We start from the raw sequence: 19948 nt of genomic DNA on the forward strand, positions 1-19948 counted from the left end.
AGTATATAAACTCGATAAAAAAATTTCCATAAACTTGATTAAAATTGGACAAGCTACTATCACATGTTAAAAAACATAAAAACACGGCGAGAGTACGAAGGGGAAATCTTTCCCATCAGTAGAAGTAGGAATAGAACCATCGGAGAGTTCACATCAATAGCAATAGCGAAAACCAAAATAAATATTCCCATGCTGGTTGGACAGCTTACCAAGAATGCCACAACTATCTAGCACTAAGAATAACGACCCATTGTTCATGAAAAATCATTCACAATTTTCACACTACTCTAAAACCGTATGTCAAAACGCTTAAAATAATACTCTACGTGTCATCAGTCTATCAGAGACACTTGCGTTTATGAGCCATCAACATTTTCTCAAGGAAGCAACTAGTTGAAAACATGGGACGGTTACTCTACAGAGGGAAAAAAATGGCCCTGAGAAACTGGAGAGGACATCGAGTTAAGCAAAAGGATGTCTAGAGCGGCAGAGCCAAGTTCGCTCTTTTTAGGGCTCACACACAATCGCAGGTTTCTATCCAGTCTGAGATGTTCTTGCTGGATGTGGAAAAGGATGCTACAATGGTCAAATGGTTACATGGTACACAAGGTAATGATCTCCAGTGCCGCAGATGATCAGCAGATTGCCATCATCACCACCACCACTGATTTGCTATCAAGTTGGCGTCTAACAGTTCATTGATCAGCATCTGCATGCTCATTAGAAGATGGTTTTTAGATTCAAAGCCTTGCCAAATGCAAGTAAGGAATCCTGATCTTAAATTTGAGCAAAGTATTCTACTATAGCACATCTCACATTATTGTGACGGCTGCAACACCATTTCTTGCTTGTCTTTGCGATCTTCTGATGGCACCCTAGGAGTTTCCAAGGGTACCTTGGACTCTGCACATTATTAAATTTGCAAAAGGATTATATTTGTTCATTGTGCAAGCATATATGTAACATACCATTTAAGCCACATATAGGTAACTCACCAGGTTCAATCTTCAAGTGTGTTGAGGATATGATTTCTTCTTTAGTTGCTGTTGCAACCTTAGAGCAATGTCTTTGAAACAGCAAATGGGCTACTATTCGATCAATTGGATTTGTTGTTGTTTCTGCTTCCTTAGTTGGAGATCTGAGATCATGCAAAAGACGGACCGAGTCATTCTGAAAGCTTTCAGTGATTAAAAAACTGGACTATAAACTACTAGTACTTCAAGTGCACATACGCACATAAAACATGTCACTGGTCAGATGTGGCATAAAAAAATAGGGGAAATTTTTTAATTAGATCAAGCTATTTTGAAATCAGATGGTGTTTTTCGCAGCGGTCCCAAGGGGTTGGTTCACTTTTCGTCATGCTACCTTTGCTTTGCTCTTCTTTTTCGAACACATTTGGCATGGCACTCAAACCTTGCATAATATCACTTGACAAATAGCTAACAAAAAAATAATACCAAAACACGTTAATAAACCATGTTCTGTTGAATAATCTACCTTGTTCTCCTAGTAGATGTGTCATGTTCTGAAGCTTCATCTTCATCTTTAGTAGTCTTGTTAGTGCTACTCCTGTCACCAGCAATTTGTCTCTCTGTGGCACTACAGGCCAAACGAAGCAAACTATCTCGAATACATAGTCGAGTTTTGGTATCCAACTGTGTGAGAAAGGTAAGAAAAATGAAGTTAATTTCTTTTCTGGCGAACATCTTCAGCAACTGAATAAGCGTCAATTAAATTGAAAGGGAAGAACAAATTGCCTTGCCAAGAGCATCTTGAAGCTGATAATATATTTTTTCCTCTATAAAGGGATCTTCTGAAATTGCAAAACTTTTGTGAACCTCGTCGTGGCTTGTTGGGATCATCTCAGGCAAAAAGTCCTTATTTGTGTTTTCATCTATGACAATTGAACTCCCTAAAGAATCCGCATTTTTGTTCCTCGGGGAGTATGGTTGAAGTACAATTGTGTCACTGCCAGAACCCTCTTGACCAAATTGTTGCTGCTGTTGCTGAATAGCTATTAGGGCTTGCATTTGCTGCCTGCGCCTAAGCTTTTCAATCTTTTCTTTTGGTGTCATCCTCAGTGGCCTTGATGGTATATCTTGTGACATTTCTATGGAACTTGAATGCTTTGGAGAATCTGCTGAAGTTTGGTAACTTGTAGCAGCTGGTTTCCTCTGATGGTCTTCAGCTTGAATGTTTGACACTAATGGAATAGTAGGAAATGGATATGCAGGATACCCATATCCAGGACAAATAAACTGATTAGAATGCTGAACTTGCCCCATGTTTTTGCTATCCTGGAACAGTGCATATTGAGGAGTCTGGACAGGTTGCATAGGAGCTTGCAAACTGGCTGATGGATTCTGTACTTTGCTCTGGGAGAAGCCACTTGTATCGCTGGATAGTTTACTTTTGCCTCTTTCCTCCTGTTTTCTGCGTGATCTCACTGGTCTCTTCTGCACATCTCCCTACATTGATTCACATTGAATTAAGGAAAACTCAAAGTACTAATTGAGTTAAGCAGATTAATCAGAGGATCTAAAAATAGCTTTCACAAAGAGATAACAAAGACAAAAATAGACTTGGCATATTTTGAGCCCATTTTTCCTAACAAAAGCTATGCTTTGTGCATAATGTACTCGAAAGCAACAAAAACTTCTATTGCAGACTTCAGAGCACCAATTGAAGCAACTTCAGGCTTCCAATATGCCATATCACACTGTTACAACAAGATTGTCACAAAAGATCTCAAGTTATGCCAAAATCGGTTTGTAATCAGATTCACACTGTAATTGTGACCAGCTATTTCTTTATAATCCATTGCCCTAAGTGGTAAAATGCAATTTTGTTTCATGGCATAAATCCAAATAAGAAACATCAAACATCAGCATATTAATTAGTACAGTTTGATACAAAAGCTCAGAAGTGATTTCATTCATAAAAAGTTTGACAGGGTACACCATATGGCTTCTACCTCCTGCGAGAACTGGTTTGGTTTTCCAGAATATTCACAAGTCAGATGATTTTTACTCTGAACTTGCTCTCCAGATTTAGCATTAGCATCTGCTACCTGCCAAAAGTGCATAACAAGAGTAGCCAAGAAATAATTGCTAAAAGTGTACATATGTATATGCATTTATTTGTGTACCTTGTTTTCTTGTTTGGTAATGCCACCAGAAATTTCATTAATCAGAAGCAAAGAAGGCCCATGATGAGATAATGGTTGTTTATTCAATGGTACTTGCTAAACAAACAAAAGCAAATCGCAGTGAGTAGAATGTGCAACAGAAAAAAACATGGAATTTTGCAGCACGCTAAGGACTACATCCACATACTGGAATCGGAATTGATTGCACAACATTATCCATCATATCTGAAGATGCGGAAAGAAAATCACTGTCGTTGGCAACCACTTCATTACCGAATATGGAGTCACTATTGCTGCAAAAAATAAAAATAAAATCACCTGATAAGATTAGGAGGTTGATAGTGATATCAAGTCATGAAAGAGTCAATGACTGCAAATTCAACTCGTGAGTTGAGTAAGAAATATTGAGTTTCCAATCATACCTAAATAGACGGTCAAAATCATCGAAGTCACCAATATTACCCCAGTCACAATCAAGGAAGCTGCTACTCTTTTCTTCGTGATCATTACCAAACACTTCAGATTCACCATCCAGCTGCACTGTACACAGATTAAGGAAGCTATGTAATTTTCTTATTTTTCATAAAGGCATGATAACTATTGTAGTAGAAGTTTCCACATTAAAGCAGAAATATGATAAATATTTGGCAGCACAGAATGCTGAAAGAAGAAATGAACCTGTAGTATTTCCGGTCACTTTCTGTAAACTGGGCTCAGCACTGAAATCCAGATACGTAGATGCTATATTATCATCACTATAGTTTCTATCAAGCGCAGGATTAAGAGAAGGGAGATCAGGCCAGGATTCCATGTCAAGTCGTGTAGCTGAAAAATGTGCACTTGTCTGATTTGCGTGCTGCTTTTCCATCCCTTGAAGTTCAGTTTGATCACCAGCAGAATGTTTAGTAATGTCCGCTATACTCGCTGCCTCTTCATCATTGTTCTTGTGATTTCCAACCCTAACTAACGTACTATCTTCTGCATGTTTAGGGTAAGGCACAATATGGTCTTCACTATCATTGAACTCAGCCCATATTGCATCCCCTACCTGCAATTCAATGGGAATGGAATAATGAAAAAATGGGCATACCCAGTGCTCAAAGCTCCAAGAATACATGAGAAAACAAATTTAAATTATAAAAATTCATCTTCTGGAAGAGTAACCAGTGCGCCAGTCGTCCAAGTTTCTGGATCACATAATCTGGATATATTATACTACAAAATCGAATTGAAAAATAGTAAAAAATAATATCGTATAACTGAAACCCTGTCTAATATAAAAAATACTCCAGCAAAAAATGTAGACACCATAGAATGCATGTGCTCAGTCCTTGGTGAACATCTTTTTCAATATTCAGACTGGCCAGAAAAAAACTAGAGGCAGATTTACTATTTCAGTTGGTGCAATCTACCCCCTAATGAGATTGTTCATTTTTGTTTCTCCATGTACAGGTTGAGTTTTAAGTTCAAAAATTTATGAGGCAACTTTGAACAAGATTTCAAACGCTAGAAAAATAGATTAATAGTGTTTCATGATTGCCTTTCATGAAGTTTCAATTTGGTAGTAAATGTTCCTAACCTATGAAAATAATCAAAAAAAAATCTTAATGTATTTTTTAAACATAGGGCATAGTGTTCTCTATTTGCTCAGAAAATTTGAACTTAAAACTCAATCTGTCACGGAGAAATGAAAAAGGCAAATCTCGTCATGGGATAGATCACACCAATCTGTCTAAAACATTGATTTGTGACCAGAAGGACAACATAAAAATCTATAAAGGAGTGCCTAAAGCATTTAACGATAATAAACAGTGCATAGTTCATAGTCAAATGTTCCATTAAAAATTCAAAGCAATAATCAAAGCACAAAGCAACACCATATCAGAAATTATCACTGAAGGTACAGAGTTTTTAGTATTGTATGCCATATCTTTAAATTCATACGAGAATGTCTGAATTATATTTCCTGAATAAACTGATCCTTTTTCCATGGAAATATAAAAACAACTGAGTAACGTTGTGACCTATTTGCACGCACCAAAATGTGTAGAGCAAAATAGCAAAATTTTCATTATGATTTATTACAGAACCAGTTGCCGGTTCACTTCAGCAGCTATGTTCGTAAAACATTTATCGGCTCAGTTCACTACAGATTTCTTTTCCAACAAACTATGGAGGCAACATTCAGAAACTAGATCCTAAGAGCCATGAAACTTATAAAGACTCCCTTTTCCTATAGAACATACAATTCCCAACATTTCAACACTGCTCCGCGCATTAGACAACGTTACAAGCTTCAAATCATCAAAAGTAGAGGTAATCCAAGCGGAATTGTTCCTTTTACCATGCTTGTTAGCACAGAAAGTGAAGGAGCAATAGATAGCGAGCGGAAGCGTGAAATTTTTTGTACGGAACAATCCGTAGCACCACGCTTCCGCTCGAAATCCCCTGCTCCTCCAACACCGACAACTTAAACCCCCAACAGAAGTGGAAGAATGGCAAAATTTCCTTCCGGAACAACCACATCCAAACTAAAACTAATTAATTAAAGCACGTGGAGCACGGAATGACGCGACGAATCACACAGCCGGAGTAGATCCAGTCGCGCGAGCAATCATAGCGCAAGATCCTAGATTATGATGCAAAGGGGAGACGGGGAGGGACACCTGCTGCTGCTCGTCGTTCCAGTCGAACATCCTGCTCAGGTGGCGGCCGCCGCCGCGGGTGCCGCCCACGAACCCGAGTCCGAATTGCACTTCCCGCCGGGTCCCGACGGTCGCATCTCCGGCCGTCGGAAATCCACCCCAACTCGCCGGCACGGCGCAGCCTCTCCGTCCTTTCCTCTCCTCTCCTCCTCTACCACCCGTGCTGAGTTGTTTTCTTCTTCTCTCCTCCCGTTGCCCCTTCGGCGCCTCTCTCTCTCCAGTCTCCACCCACCGAGAGGAGTCCAGGGAAGGGAGAACGCGTGGGTGCCACCGATTGGGCAGGCGGCTGCGGTGGGGAGTTGGAAAGCCACGTGTGCGAGGGCACATCTCGGGTAGTGGCCGAGAGAGCTCGATCAAATGCCACGCGCTGATTGGCTGCGGGGTTCGTTAGCGGGCTTATGGATTAGCGGGCTGTTGGGTGGCGTAGGCTTCCAGCCCGGATTTCCTATCTATCTCCCGGTTCCGGTAGATAGAAGATAACTAAGAGAAGCTACAGTGGTGTGAAAAGCAAACCGAGGGTGTTTTCAATCGAACATTCACACTAGCGCAGTTAAACACTAGCTGTTAGAACAAAATTCGTACGTTGCAGACCATTCGAACAAAGGTCTTGTTTAGTTGCCAAAGTTTGAAGGTGCCAAATTACTGTTACAGCACTGTAGCACACTGTAGCGTTTTGTTTGTATTTGTGAATTATTGTCCAAACATTGACTAATTAGGCTCAAAAGATTCGTCTCGCAAAGTACAACAAAACTGTGCAATTAGTTTTTAATTTCGTCTACATTTAGTACTCCATGTATGTACCGCAAGTTTGATGTGATGGGAAATCTTCTTTTTACATAGTACCAAAGTTGGGAGTTGGGGGTGAACTAAACAAGAGCAAAGACAAGTAAAACAATGCTGATGGTGCATGGTGACCTCCACTCTCACGTAACCAAATAAAATATGTCTATGTACAGGGAAGAGAGGGAGGACCGATAGGCAGTGTTTTTTACTGAGGATGCGGATCCTACAACTCGATGTTTACGCTGTAGCTCTGGAAGCATACCTCCATTTGACTTCTGTGGATTTTGAAAGTCGAACAGGGACTGGAGTTGCTCTAAGGCTAATCCCGATGGAAAGTTTCATGTTGATGTTTCCAAGACAGCCCATATAAATAAGAATGAAATGAAATGGTGTATGAAACTACTCTCTCCAATGCATAATTCCATAGTGTGGTTTCGTAGGATCAAAATCACATTTAATTTCATGAATCATGCAGAGTTGGTATTCGTGTACAGTTGGTTTCATCTAGATGAAATTAGTTCCTTCTCTCTCTTCTTTCATTTCATGCCATATCATCAAAAAATTCCAATGTGGCATACTAATTAATGAGAATGAAAGCTCATGAAACTCCTTATTAGGAGTGGCCTAAGGACCTATTTAGATTCCACTAGAAAACCTGGCGCGACTTTGCCGCACCTTACTGGATCTTTGCCGATCTTGAGCTTCGGCGCGGCTTATTACAACAACAATAACATAGCCTTTCAGTCCAAGCAAGTTGGGGTAGGCTAGAGTTGAAACCCAACAAGAGCCACAAATCAGGGTTCAGCCACATGAATAGCTATTTTCCAAGCACTCCTATCTAGGGCTAAATCTTTAGGTATATTCCATCCATTCAAATCTCCTTTTATTGCCTCTTCCCATGTCAATTTTGGTCTTCCTCTGCCTCTCTACACATTACTATCACGTCTTATAGTTCTACTACACACCGGTGCCTCCGGAGGCCTCTGTTGGACATATTGTAACGACCGACCCCTAAACCTTCCAAGTTAATCTTAATCGGAGCCCTTGACCTTAGTCATCTGTCTTGCTTACCCTGCCTGAGTGATCAGCTTTCAGCCCGATCCCGACCCCAGAAGACCCGACCCCTTCCCGTTCCGCTCCTCTCCCGACCCCGGCGAGCCCAGCCCACCATCGGATCCTGTTAAGCTTTCCTCGAGCGTCCGTTCTATCCACCGGTGGACCCGCAAGATCTTTTTCACAGATCCTCCGCGACAGCCGCACTCGAGTTGCATGCCCGCTTCAGAGTCTTCCTGCCGCGTGGCTCGTCTTCTCCGACGCCCGCCGCGCAGTTTTGTCTCTGGCAAGCGACCAAGTGGGTTCTCGCGCCCTCTTCCCCAATGGCAGCGGAAGCCCCTCTGCACCCTTTCTGCAGAACCTCGCCTCCCGCGCCCATCATCACGCCGCCAGATCCCGGCCCCAGAGCCCGATGTCGCCCATCTTTTCCGTCGCTTCAGCCACAGTCGCGCCGCCTGGTCTCCGCTACACGACGATTCCTCCACCGCCAACCCCGACCGCGGCCGCGACAGCTCCTTTCCCCGCCCTGTCAGAAGCCGCCCAACAATCTGTTGCTCCGCGCTCGCCCACGCGCCCGCGTCCGCCTGTCTTCTCACCTGTGCGCCCTCGATTCTAGCGCCGTTAAATCGGTCGCTTCTATCAAATCTTCCGCACGGCGACGCCCGCTTTCCGCCAAATCTCAACCACCGGTCTACCCGCTCCTACGCCGCCCTGACGGCAGAGCGCAATGATCGCTGGCGTCACCCCCGGAGTCCTGCACCACCACCCTCTTCGCTCAATCGCCGCCCCGGCAGAGCACTCCATTGCCTCTCCCCGGCCTTCGCGCCGCTTCCCTTCTCTCTCTCCCGCGCCGCTTCCTTTCCTCTGTTCCAGCAGCTATAAAAGGAATGCACCAGCCGTCGGAGTTTTCCTCCCCCCCCCTCCCCGCCATTGTTGCCTTCAGCCATTCTCTCGCTACCGCTCAAGCTCCTAGCGCCGCACACCATTTCCTGAGGAGCTCTGCTCTCAGATTCTCTCAGTTTTCTCCAAGTCACCCGGCAGCTTGCTCCTCCGTGCTGCGTAAAAGCTCTCTTGTGATCAGCAAGAAGCGCCGCCGCCGCCGTAGCTTCCCGGTCTTAGCCGTTGTTCAAGCTTTAGTCCCTCCGCCCAAGCCTGCCTCTTCCCGACCCCCAAGCTTTCCTTTCAGGAAGAAGGTGAGTTGCCGACCCCAGTCCGTCTCGCCCAACCCCTCCTATCCGCCCGACCCCGGTTCCGTCTCGCCCGACCCTGTCTGTCCCGCCGACCCTTATCCGCCTCGCCCGAGGGTTCGGCTGTGATCTTTTTCTTCAACCCGAGGGTGTATATGTAAAATTTAGGAACCCTTCAGCGCTTGCGTCTGAGGATCCCTAGTTTTCCCACATCCTCTAGTTCAAAAATCAGAGCATAAGTTCCTTTCCGACCCTTGCCTTTTGGTCTTCATCAGCTCTCTTGAACCTCCCTACTCTCCTGCTCTTTGTCGCGAGTTTCTGGGCTCAGGCGAGCCAGTGTTGCTGTTGAAATAACTGTCTATGCTAACTCTTGCATTGCATTCGTGTAGAGCTGCACCTCGCCGACGGCTTCTACGAGCTTCACCCGGTGCCAGAAGAAGAAGCTGTAGCTGAGTTCCTGCCCGCTGAAGCTGAAGTCGCCCCCGAAGTCGAGCAGTTCCCGTCCTCCTTGCTTGAAGGCAAGCCCCGGTTGCATGAAAACCTTGAGTGTTTTACCAGACTTGCGCATGCCTTCTGTAACATGCTTGTGCATTTACGTATAGGAGTTGTGTGAAACCCTAGATGCATGACTTAGTTGTCCCCATGATCTGAGCACTAGCTGTTGGATCGAGTAGTCGCCTTGCTTAACTAGGAGACGGTAAAAGTCGAGTGATCTCCTGTCACTCGCGAGTTGTAGGAGTTGGATATCTATCTTTTTGTTACAACTATAAGGACGATGGACGGGGCAGGGTTTGGTAACTCTTTGGTGGTCGAATGTTAGCCCTGTCTGTCTATGAAAACTTGCTAAGGCCCGACAGTGGTGGTGTTCGTGATCAAGTGTTTGAAAGTACTAGCCTCATACTTAGTATGGGATGAGGAAGCCTAGTACCGGATTGAACCTAGACGTGAGCGGTCGCCCCATTGTTCTTGGAACGGAGTTTCCCCTGCTGGTTGTCGCACGTGGTGGCAAGCGTGGTCACAGAACGGCAGAGGCCGGGTCTGTGGAACCTTGCACCAAAGGAAATGGGCCCGACACGGGTTAGGGGATTGATGGGGAAGGTCGACACAGGAAGCGACCTCCGGGTGCGCGGGTGTCGTGAGGCTAGGTTCACCATGCATGGTTAAAGAACTCGAATCGATTCGTCTGCCTCTCACAGTTTGAGATTGCTTGATCGCTATGTCACCCTGAGTAAATGAGGAATCTGATGATGACATGTTTGTTGATATATCTATACCTCTTGTTTGGTTCTATGAATGCTTAGAATAGGTTGCACAACCTAGACTGGTAAATGAACCTAGAACCGGAGCTAAAACTTGAAAATAGGGTTACTTAGTGCTTTTGGCAAACAAACCCCCTCAGCCAAAAAGCCCTGCATGTCTAGATGGAGGAGTAGTTTTACTCCCATCGGTTAAGTCTTGTTCCTTGTTGTGGCTCCTGTTTTTCAGGTGAGGTTGCTGCGCCCGACCTCTCTCTTGCTGGCGCCTGGCCGCCCCAGCTTCCTCCAGGCTGGACGGTCGAGTGGGATCCTTCCTCGGACGGCGAGGAGAGGAACCAGTGATGTCCCCGTTGGCCTCACCAGGGATGTCCGACCCCGACGAAGTCTTCCGCTAGTGTTTTTCTCTGTTGTTTCTTTTGAATCTTGTAAAACTCTGATGTTGGATTTTATGGTCGAACTAAATAAGTAAATTTGTCTAACTCAGTGGACTTGTTGTATTCTCTGGAACCACTCACCTTCGTGTGAGTTGCTAAACTCGATCCTGTTCAAGTGGTTAAATCGGATGAAATCCGACGGCACTTCGTGTTAACTTGGTTAGGGCAGGAGTGTCGCATGTTAGGCAGCTTAACCCTGTTCAATCAAGCTAATTCGAAGTGGATCCGCCACACATATCCAAACCATCTCAATCGGTGTTGGATAAGCTTTTCTTCAATTGGTGCTACCCCTAACCCATCACGTATATCCTCATTATGGACTCGATCCCTTCTCGTATGACCACAAATCCAACGCAACATTCGCATTTCCACAACACTTATATGCTGAACATGTCGTCTTTTTGTAGGCCAACATTCTGCACCATACAACATTGCGGGTCTAGTCACCGTCCTATAAAACTTGCCTTTTAGCTTCAATGGTACCCTCTTGTCATATAAAATTCTTGATGCTTGGCACCACTTCATCCACACCGCTTTGATCATATGACTAACATCCTCATCAACATCCTCTGATGCTTGTAACATTGATCCCAACTATCGAAATGTATTCTTCCTGGGCACTACTTGGCCTTCTAAACTGACATCTCCCTCCTCATGTGTAGTAGTGCCGAAGTTGCATCTCATATATTCAGTTTTAGTTCTACGGAGTCTAAAACCTTTTGACTCTAGGATCTTCCGCCACAACTTCAGTTTCCTATTTACTCCTGCTTGACTTTCATCAACTAGCACTACATCATCCGCAAAGAGCATACACCAAGGGATATCCCCTTGTATGTCCCTCGTGACCTCATCCATCACCAGGGTTTAGGCACATGAATAGATATTTTTCAAGCACTCCTATCCAGGGCTAAATTTTTAGGTGTATTCTATCCCTTCAAATCTCTTTTTATTGCCCCTTTCTATGTCAATTTAACCTAGGGGTCCAAGGGTGAGGCAGCCACACCAAGCCTGGTACGGGTTCAATGTACGAGGCAGGGTCCAGAACTAGACCTCACGATGTCGAGTGGTCACGAGGACAATGGGCAGGTTAGGGAAAAGCCGGTACGAACAGCACACCGCACCCCGGCCGCTAACTTGAGCCCGGCCACCTTATACAAGTACGGAGATCAGCAACAGTGTCGGTCCCGTTCCCTGCCATGGGGTTGGTGGACGGGATGGAGGCACAACCTGGAGCTGGCCATGATACACGTAAGCACTCCACACCACACTTGGGCTGCCATACCAACCATATAGGTCTAGGACCGACCAAGGAGAACAGGACAAGATGGCCCCACGGGAAGGGCCCATATCGCCAGCTCACACCATTTTCACTGACCATCCCATGTCTCTTGACCTCCAAGGTTGGGAGACCCCCTCCTTTCTTTCAAGATGTTGCCTGGTCCTTGGCCACAAAGGGAACCGGGCCTTCTATCTTTCTCTCTCGACTCCATCGCACACACCACACAAACACTTGCCTAATAGCACCCCATTGTAAGCTCAATGCACTCGCTCCAAGGAACACGACTCCAGCTGAAAAACTGGACGTAGAGATCTTCCCGAACTAGTATAACTCCTTGTTCTTGTGTACTAGCCATTGAAAGTGAGGAAAGCGCAGTGTACAATCATTAGTCGGTGGTACAAAACACTGATGGTGCGCCAAGTAGGGGAAGTCGCACATTCCTCGCCAGCTTTCGATGGCTTCCTTCAGTATTAGCGCCGGTGGTGGCACCGTCCCGAGCGACACCATTCGCTTCAGGAGCCTCGAGTTCGCCATCATCGCCGAGGGGTGAGCTGCAGCTCATCCCTAGCTTCTTCCCAGCCCAGACCTTTCGTTTCGGGAGTCTGGACTTCATCGCCGACTAGCTCGGCCGCCTATGCCTCCATGAGGAGGAGCGTCCTGCTCAGCTTGGGCTGATGGAGCTACCACCCTGTGGCGCTCCACCACGCTGTCCATCGACTATGACACCTTGGCATGTTAGATTGTGGCAAAGGGCAGCACGGCGGCCGTCGATGGCAGAAGGTGGGCCATGGTGATGAGTGGGGCACTCGCAGGAGCAACCGGCACCGTTGGCGCCATCACGCTCGCTCCTCATCGGTGGTTGACGACAGCCAGGTGACTGGCCCCATAAAGCCCACCGACGTAGGCGTAACCCCTAGGGCAGGGATGAAAGCCTTGCATCGCAAGCCACGAATCAACCAAAAACCTCAACCAACGCGCAACCTCAACATGAAAGGTAACAAGTTAGGTTTGCTCACCTGTCGGACTGCCGTAGGGGAAGAGGAGTCGTGCGGCGCTGCATCGGCGGAGTCACTGAGGTCAGCCGACCCAGCAGCAGATAGGGCAGTGGCGGTGGCAAGGATGGACGGCCCTGAGCCGCATCATCGGCCCGGGGAACATACTCAGGACCTCCGCCAGCCACCGCCCAACTTTCAGCAGGTCAGGAGGGCATGGTAGGGACCTCAGGGGCCTGCGATGGTGCCTCCCCCTAGCGAAGCTGAAGACGCGAACCCGCCCCTGGTCTCCTGGGGAAGCGGGTGTGCTACCACTGTCATGGACTCACGTGAAGGAGCCGCGGCCATCGTGACCTCCGACATCGCGGGCTAGGGCCCCGCCCTAGTGGCCGCTAGCTCGCGCGTTGTGGAAGCCGGTGTCGCCTCCGCCATCGAGCGTGCTGCGTCAAGGACGGCTCGCTCGGCCGGCACCAACCTCCCGTCAGCGCTAGGGGTCACGGTCGTGTGACCACCAGTTGGAGCCACGCTCACCGCAGTGGGTTGGCGACCACCACTTCCCGTGCTCGACCTATCACCTGGAGAAGAAAGGGGCCCAACCTACTCGCTATGCTCGTTGGGACGCCCGGTGGTGGCAGTGGCAGCTGCTCGGGGGCTCGCGACCCCCGACCACCTCGGCTAGGTGACCGGGACCGATCAGACTCCCTACCTGAAGGAGCTCGGGCACGCTTTGCACTTAACTCCATGCTCGAGTCACCGCCCACCCGATCTCAGGCCGGAGCCATGTTCCCACCTTCGCTTGCAGCACCCGTGAGCTCCCTGTTGTCGGCCATTAGGGGGAGCTCGGGGAGGTCCACCTGAGGAGCACAAAGGACCCCTGGCCAAAGGGGTCATCGAGGCCAGGTGCACCGTCGCTCCCGCTCTCTTCTCCTTCCTCATCCCCATCTTCCTCCTCCTCCTCCTTGGAGGACAACCCCGCGGTGCGCCGCCTCGCGAATCCTCTTCTCATGCTCTCGGACCTCCTTTCACCACTTGCGCCGCCATTCTTGGGCAGCCTCAAACTCGGCAGCGGCACGCTCGCCCCCCCCCCCGAGATTGCCATCAGGATTGCGAAACATGAACACCGGTCTCCCGAGCCCCTGCACACCAACAACAACTTGGGATTTCAAATGCTCACCGGTAAGAAGTACTGAAAGGAAGGAGCAAGATCGGAGACTCACCAGATTGGGAGGAAAATCCCTTGAGAAGGCCTGCGGGTGCCTCGCTAGGACTGCTGGCACCGGCACCTGGGTGTCGATCAGTGCTGCACCTGCGCTGAGATCTCGTGGTCGGGAAAGACCTCCACCCTCTCCCGAGAAACCTCGTCGATGCTGGTTTACTTGAACAGCATGTGGGCCCGCTTCTTGAGCGGCTAGATCTGCCGCTCGATGAAGGTCCAGACAACCTCCACGCCGGACACCCCGACTCGCACTCGTCCAGTGAGGGCATCGACTATGGTGTCAACCTTCTCCTTCTCAGTATCCGAACAACCCTATTTCCACAACTACTACTACATCGGGCGCCTGCTAGTGAATGCCGGTAGCTTAGTGGTGCTGTCCTCGAGGCCGTAGCCGTCGTCGTTGATGTAGAACCAATTGGTGTGCTAGTCATAGTTGGAGTCGTTCGCCTTGACCTTCGGGTACTTGTCCGTGTAGCCACCGCACATCTGGATGGTGGTGCCGCTGTAACAACCTAGATTAAATAAGTTGTGTTTTAATCTTAAAACAAGTCATTAGTGCTTAAAGAAGAACTTTGGCAACAAGAAGGCAAGTCAAAGTACCCTTTTGCCCCTCATAAGGTTGAAACGGTGCCCAAAATGTAACTCAAATTTTTGCTTAAGAACTTAAAAATCTATCCAACTAAGAGTGGTAGAACTTAACATTCCTAACAACTTTTATTTTTGGTGCTTTGCTTAAATCCAAGCAGAAGCCCTTCAAAAAATCGAAATACCAATCTATGCTGTTTTGTTGTAAAACAGGCAAGGTCCCAACTTTGGGGCTCTCTATTTTGAAATTCCTAATGTCAACTTGAGCTGAGCCCTGTACCAAAGTTTTAGAGCTTCGGGACCTTAACAACTTTGCTTTAAGGAGCAAGTTTGAAATCTACCTCGAAGGTCTTTGAAATCCAGGTCAAAGTCAGTTAGTTTGGTCAACCTAGCCTCTTTTGGCAATCCCGGCTAAGTCTGGAAATCAGCCCAACCTGGCACCTTAGGCGGGTTTATCTCTTAAAAGTTGAACAGAACATCAGAAAACCCCTTTATAAAAGTTGGAGAACTAAGTTTTTACAACAACTTTTTTAATTGGACCTTGGTCCAATTCACCTCCGAAGCTTCCCAAATCTGCAGCTCAAGTCAGCCCAGAACCCTGAAAACCGGTCAAAACCGCCGTTTTCGCCTAAGTCTGAGAAACCAGCGTTCCTCCAAACTTTGAAGTTTTGAATCTCCAAATCCATGATGATTTGGAACTCGGTCAAATTACAAAAGATGGACTTCGGTCTGTGTACTACAACTTTTGTAAAGGGAGTCAATGTGGTGCGGTTTGAAAATCAGGAGATCAAGAGGCACGAAGACAGGCCCGGCAAAAGATCCCGCCGATCCGTCGGTCAAAGCGCGCGAGCGCGCGTGGGTCGCGCTCCAGAGCGCCGCTGCCGTGTGGCGCAGCCTCACCGGCAAGCGCCGCCTCGCCCAATCGCCGGCCGCGACAAGTTGGATCGATGTGCCCCGCTCCCCAGTCGCTCGCGATGACGCCCTGCATCCCCTCCGCTCCGTCCCATCTCGCCCGCCCGAGGCCTCGCCGGCCACGCCAGGCGCGCTGCCTGCGGCTCCACCGCCATCCCGGCCACTCCGCGACCGAAAAGCGGCTGCTGCCGCGCCGGTGCCGCCTCGCCTCCCGTGCGCATCCGCCCCACCTGGATCTCCGGCCGCGCCCCAACGCTTTTCGACCCTCCCGTCAAGACCCCCGCCGCTGTCGAGGGAGCGCCCCCACGCCCGCTTGCCAGTGCGCCGCCGCCTCCGCCAACGGCCACCGCGGCCGCGACGTGTCAGGCCTAGCCTCGTCAACCCGCCGCCCCGACAAAGCCGTCACTCCCGCGTGCACCCGCTCCGCCCGCGCTGCCACCTTGCCTGCAGCGCCCTCGCCTGCCGCGCCCCTTCCCTCTCCGCTGTCCACCAATGGCGCCACTGCCATTAATGGCCACAACAGCGTCCTGGTTTTCCTTCGGTCCCGCATGCCAGAGCCACAACCCCACCTCATTCGCCGCTTCGCCCTGGCATTATAAAAGGGGAGCCCAGCACCGCTGGTGCCCCCTTCCCGCTCGCCCGAACCTCGCCGCACCTCCCTTGTTTCCACTCCCTGCTCCGCCGCCTGAGCTCACAGTGGACCTCCCCCTTCCGTCCAACCCCGCGCCTTGCCAACACCACCAGCCGCTTCGCCAGCCTCTCGCACAGATCTAGAGCTTGCTTGTTGCCCGCGAGAAGCACCACCGCCGCCGAAACACCGCCGGACCCCGCTGCCACCCGAAGCTTCCCGCCTTCCTCCGTTCCGCCCCGGCCAAGGTGAGCCCGTAAGCCCTCCTAGCCACTCACCGTCCCAAGGTTGCCGACGTATCGCCGGGATTTTACCCGCCGCCGCCGCCCGCGCGCTCGAGGACCTAATTGCTTTTGGGAAAGATAAACCAGGGGCCTTAGTGTTAAAACCCAGGACCTTTTCACGATTAAAACCTAGACCTATGGGCTAGTCCGCAAGTTTACCTCAGTTTAAATGTTTTAATTGGCAGAAATTGTGTTTAACTTTAAAAATTCACCAAAATTCGTAGAAAACTCAAAAAAATGCCAACCAATTTTGCTATGCTCAGAATAAAGAGTAGTTTTTAATAAAAATACTTTTGGCTTATGTCACTGTTGGAATTAATGTGGTATGTTTTAATTCTTGTTTAAGCCATTTAAATCATAACAAATCATAGAAATATGATAAAAAGATGAAACCAACTCTCACATGTTTGTTTCAAGCAGTAGAAACTAGAAAAAATGTTTTAGAGCCCAGCTCAGAAGTTTAATCATCTGTTTAAGTTTTGCCATGGAAATCTAAGAGTGTTTCCATCTATCTGCATAACAATTAATCTGGAGCTGAGAAAAATATGAAACCTTCTGATTTAAATCAGTGATATAACTCAATTTATGGGAAAAATATGGAAGCCACCAGTATTACATAGGTGAACCCCTTTCCTGTTAGAGAAGAATAAATGGGGTAAATGCATAGAAAACATCACCCTTTTGTCAAAAATAGTTAAATACCAGCTACCTTAAGGTAATAAAGGTTATATTGGAAGAGGTTCAAAAGAACATTCAGAAGTAGGATAACTTTCTGATCTAAAGCTTAACAAAGTGATGTTACATATATGTACACAATCGCCATCAAACCAACCCCGGCCTATACTACACCCCACCTTCTTCATGCAAATAAAGAAAGTTCAGAATCTTGTCTAGGTGATTGTGGCCTATATAACTTCTTCTTCAGCACTAATTTGTGTTTGCATTCTATGAAAAGTGGAGATTTTAACTTGATGCATTGCATTTCGTGTAGAGCTGAACCTCGTAGACGGAACCTACAAGCTTCACCTGGCGTCGGAAGACGGAATCGTAGCTGAGCCGCCGCCTGCAGTAGCTGAGCTCGAGCACACCGAAGACCAGTTCGCTACCGCCCCGCTTGAAGGCAAGCCCTGGAGCATGATTTCCTATTTTTAATACTTGCACTATAGTTGATTGCTTCGATTGTGCATTTACGTCCAGGAGTTGAATGAAACCATAGATGCATGAATTAGTGCCCTTTTGATCTGAACACTAGTATGATAGGCCGAGTAGCTGCAATGCTTAAATAGGACTCGGTAAAAGTCGAGTGATTTCCTATCACTCATGAGTTTTATGAATTGATTACTTTACTTATGCTGCAACTATAAGGACGATGGACGGGGTAGGGCTCTGTGAACTATTTTGGTGGTCGGTGGTTTGCCCCGTCTGTCTACTTGAAATTGGACTAAGGTCGAGATGTGATAGTGTTCGTGATCAAGTGTTTGAAAGTACTAATGTCATACCTAGTATTGGTGGATTAGAACCACCGGTCGGTTAAGTCTTGTTGAGCGTAGTCGCTCAGCCTTGTTGTGGCAACCCTTTTCAGGTGATGTTGACGCCTCTGAATTTGCTGCCAGTGGCACTTGGCCTCCCCAGCTTCCTCTTGGGTGGACGATCGAGTGGGACCCCTCCTCGAACGGCAAGGACTAGGACCATTGATGTCATGATCAGCCTCGTCGTGACGTCCGGCATCGGCGCTAGCTTCCGTTTGTTTATTTCCGCTGCCTAAGAACTCTGCAAATTATGTTTAAATTTTGAACCTGATGTTGTAATGAATCAATGCACTGGTTTAATTTGGATGATCTATTGTATTCTTTGGAACCACTCACCTTCGTGTGAGCTACGCCTTCTCGGTCCTGTGGAGTGGTTTATCGGATGAAATCCGACAGACTGCCGAGTTAACTTGATTAAAGCAAAGGATCGTGTGTTAGGTGACTTAATTGTGCTTTAGCTAAGTTAATTAGAGCGGTTTCGCCACAGCCGCCTACTGCCGCAAGCTCCGCGTCATCAGAGCACACCTTCCGCTTTCGGATCTCGAAGATCTGGTGGAAGAGCGATGCGTGCGAGGTAATGCCGAGGAAGCCCTCGCACACCGCTGTGAACCCAGTGAACTGCAGCAGCCCGTTAGGGTTGAAGTGCCACGGCTCGATCTGGAGGTCTTGAAGAAAACCCTAGAGGAAGGGATGCGCCAGCAGCCCGAACCCCCGGGTGTGGAACTACAGGAAGGAGACCATCTCCTGGGCTCGGGCCATGGAAACTGCTCACCCATGGTGGCGCGCCACCCAGCCTCTTCCTTTGGAGGGAGATACCCCATATCCACCAACTCTTGCAGCTTCGCCTCCATCATGACTGAGGGAACCCACAAGCTCATCACCAGAGAGGAGGTGGGGGAGGCTGCACCGATGGATGAGAGGGGAGCACATGCACAAATGGATAGTGGAACTCACCAGGTCCGCCCACTCTCTTTCTCTCTCACTCTTCTCTTATCTCTCTCTCCGTTGCTCCAGCATAGCTAGCGAACGGCGGTGGGAAGGCGAGGCAGGAAAGCGATAGAAGTGGAGGAAGAAAGGGGGATGCGGCGGTTTTAAGGGTGCATCCCCAGGAAGGCCAACCAGTCCCTCAGACAACGGCGCGAGCATGGTGGGCGCCGCCTGCTGTGGAGTCGGAAACACACGTGGTACAGATGCGATGTCTGCGCGAGGCCAGCGCTATTATGACAGAACAAGACATAACAGGCTGGCTGCTAGGAGGCACCTCAGCTCCCGTGCAGCACTCCCTCAATTGCTCACGGTGGCCAATGGGCCAACCCCCGACCACAGGCTAGGATTCAAAGGCTGGCCCATCAAAAGGGCTCACGGTCATCCTAGGCCCATTTAACCTAAGAGCTAGGGGCGGATGGGTGAGAGGGCCCCAGCAGCCACAGATCGGGGAGCCTCGAGACCCCCGACCTCTGATCCCCGTACCTGAGTCCTGACGTCAAGTCTACCCCGGGTAATCCCAAGGAGGGAAAGCAGCAAGCCCTCCGACCTCTCACGACGGAGGTCGGTGACCAAAAGGGCGTGCAACCAGGATTAATGGGGCGTTTCCTAGTGAGACGCAGCCAAACTTCTACAACTGGGAGGCAATCAGGTGCCGCTCAGATCTCCCAGAGATTCTCGAACGAGCACACCTACCCGATCAACCCGGTAGGCAAGGGGCTGCTCCCTGCGAAGGGACCACTGGGTCGCATCCCTGACCTCGCTAGTATGCTCCCATTAAAGCTACGAGCCCAGGGGCTCAGAGCGACCAGCCCCCGAGGTGAATCGAACTGACCATAATAGAAATAGGGGGTAAAACCTTCATTCCATGGGAGAAGCATTACAGGAAGAGCTCTCAAGGCGCTGTTTACAGATACAAAAAACACTGATGTTGCCTTGCAAGGCAACACCTTGGGCCCACGGGGCATGT

At 48.6% G+C, this 19948-nt stretch overlaps 1 protein-coding gene across 2 annotated transcripts; it reads right to left on the bottom strand.

Annotated features, from left to right (window-relative positions):
- Positions 1 to 462: 462 nt before the first annotated feature.
- On the bottom strand, positions 463 to 6100 carry LOC117856121 (protein LNK2). 2 transcript variants are annotated; one of them, XM_034738558.2, is made up of 11 exons: positions 5818 to 6076; positions 3830 to 4199; positions 3574 to 3691; positions 3339 to 3444; positions 3152 to 3247; positions 2978 to 3073; positions 1761 to 2471; positions 1501 to 1658; positions 996 to 1138; positions 817 to 903; positions 463 to 709 (listed from the first exon to the last, which is right to left on the bottom strand). In XM_034738558.2, the coding sequence occupies exons 1-10, from the start codon at positions 5845 to 5847 to the stop codon at positions 818 to 820; spliced, it is 1914 nt and encodes a 637-aa protein (XP_034594449.1). In that variant the 5' UTR covers positions 5848 to 6076; the 3' UTR covers positions 463 to 709; position 817. The 2 variants fall into 2 exon arrangements, with proteins under 2 accessions (XP_034594449.1, XP_034594450.1); XM_034738559.2 differs by lacking the exon at positions 2978 to 3073 and having other exon boundaries at positions 5818 to 6100.
- Positions 6101 to 19948: the final 13848 nt, after the last annotated feature.

The sequence above is a fragment of the Setaria viridis genome, chromosome 5 (genome assembly GCF_005286985.2).
Source record: "Setaria viridis chromosome 5, Setaria_viridis_v4.0, whole genome shotgun sequence".
Classification (NCBI taxonomy): domain Eukaryota; kingdom Viridiplantae; phylum Streptophyta; class Magnoliopsida; order Poales; family Poaceae; genus Setaria; species Setaria viridis.

What these genes read in the sequence shown, in the direction of transcription:
- LOC117856121 (XM_034738558.2), bottom strand. Translation starts at nt 5,847, where the DNA reads ATGTTCGACTGGAACGACGAGCAGCAGCAG. An exon ending in TTCAAGATGCTCTTGGCAAG is followed by an intron (nt 1,659 to 1,760) that starts GCAATTTGTTCT and finishes TTTCTCACACAG; the next exon opens with TTGGATACCAAAACTCGACT. An exon ending in ACACTTGAAGATTGAACCTG is followed by an intron (nt 904 to 995) that starts GTGAGTTACCTA and finishes AATAATGTGCAG; the next exon opens with AGTCCAAGGTACCCTTGGAA.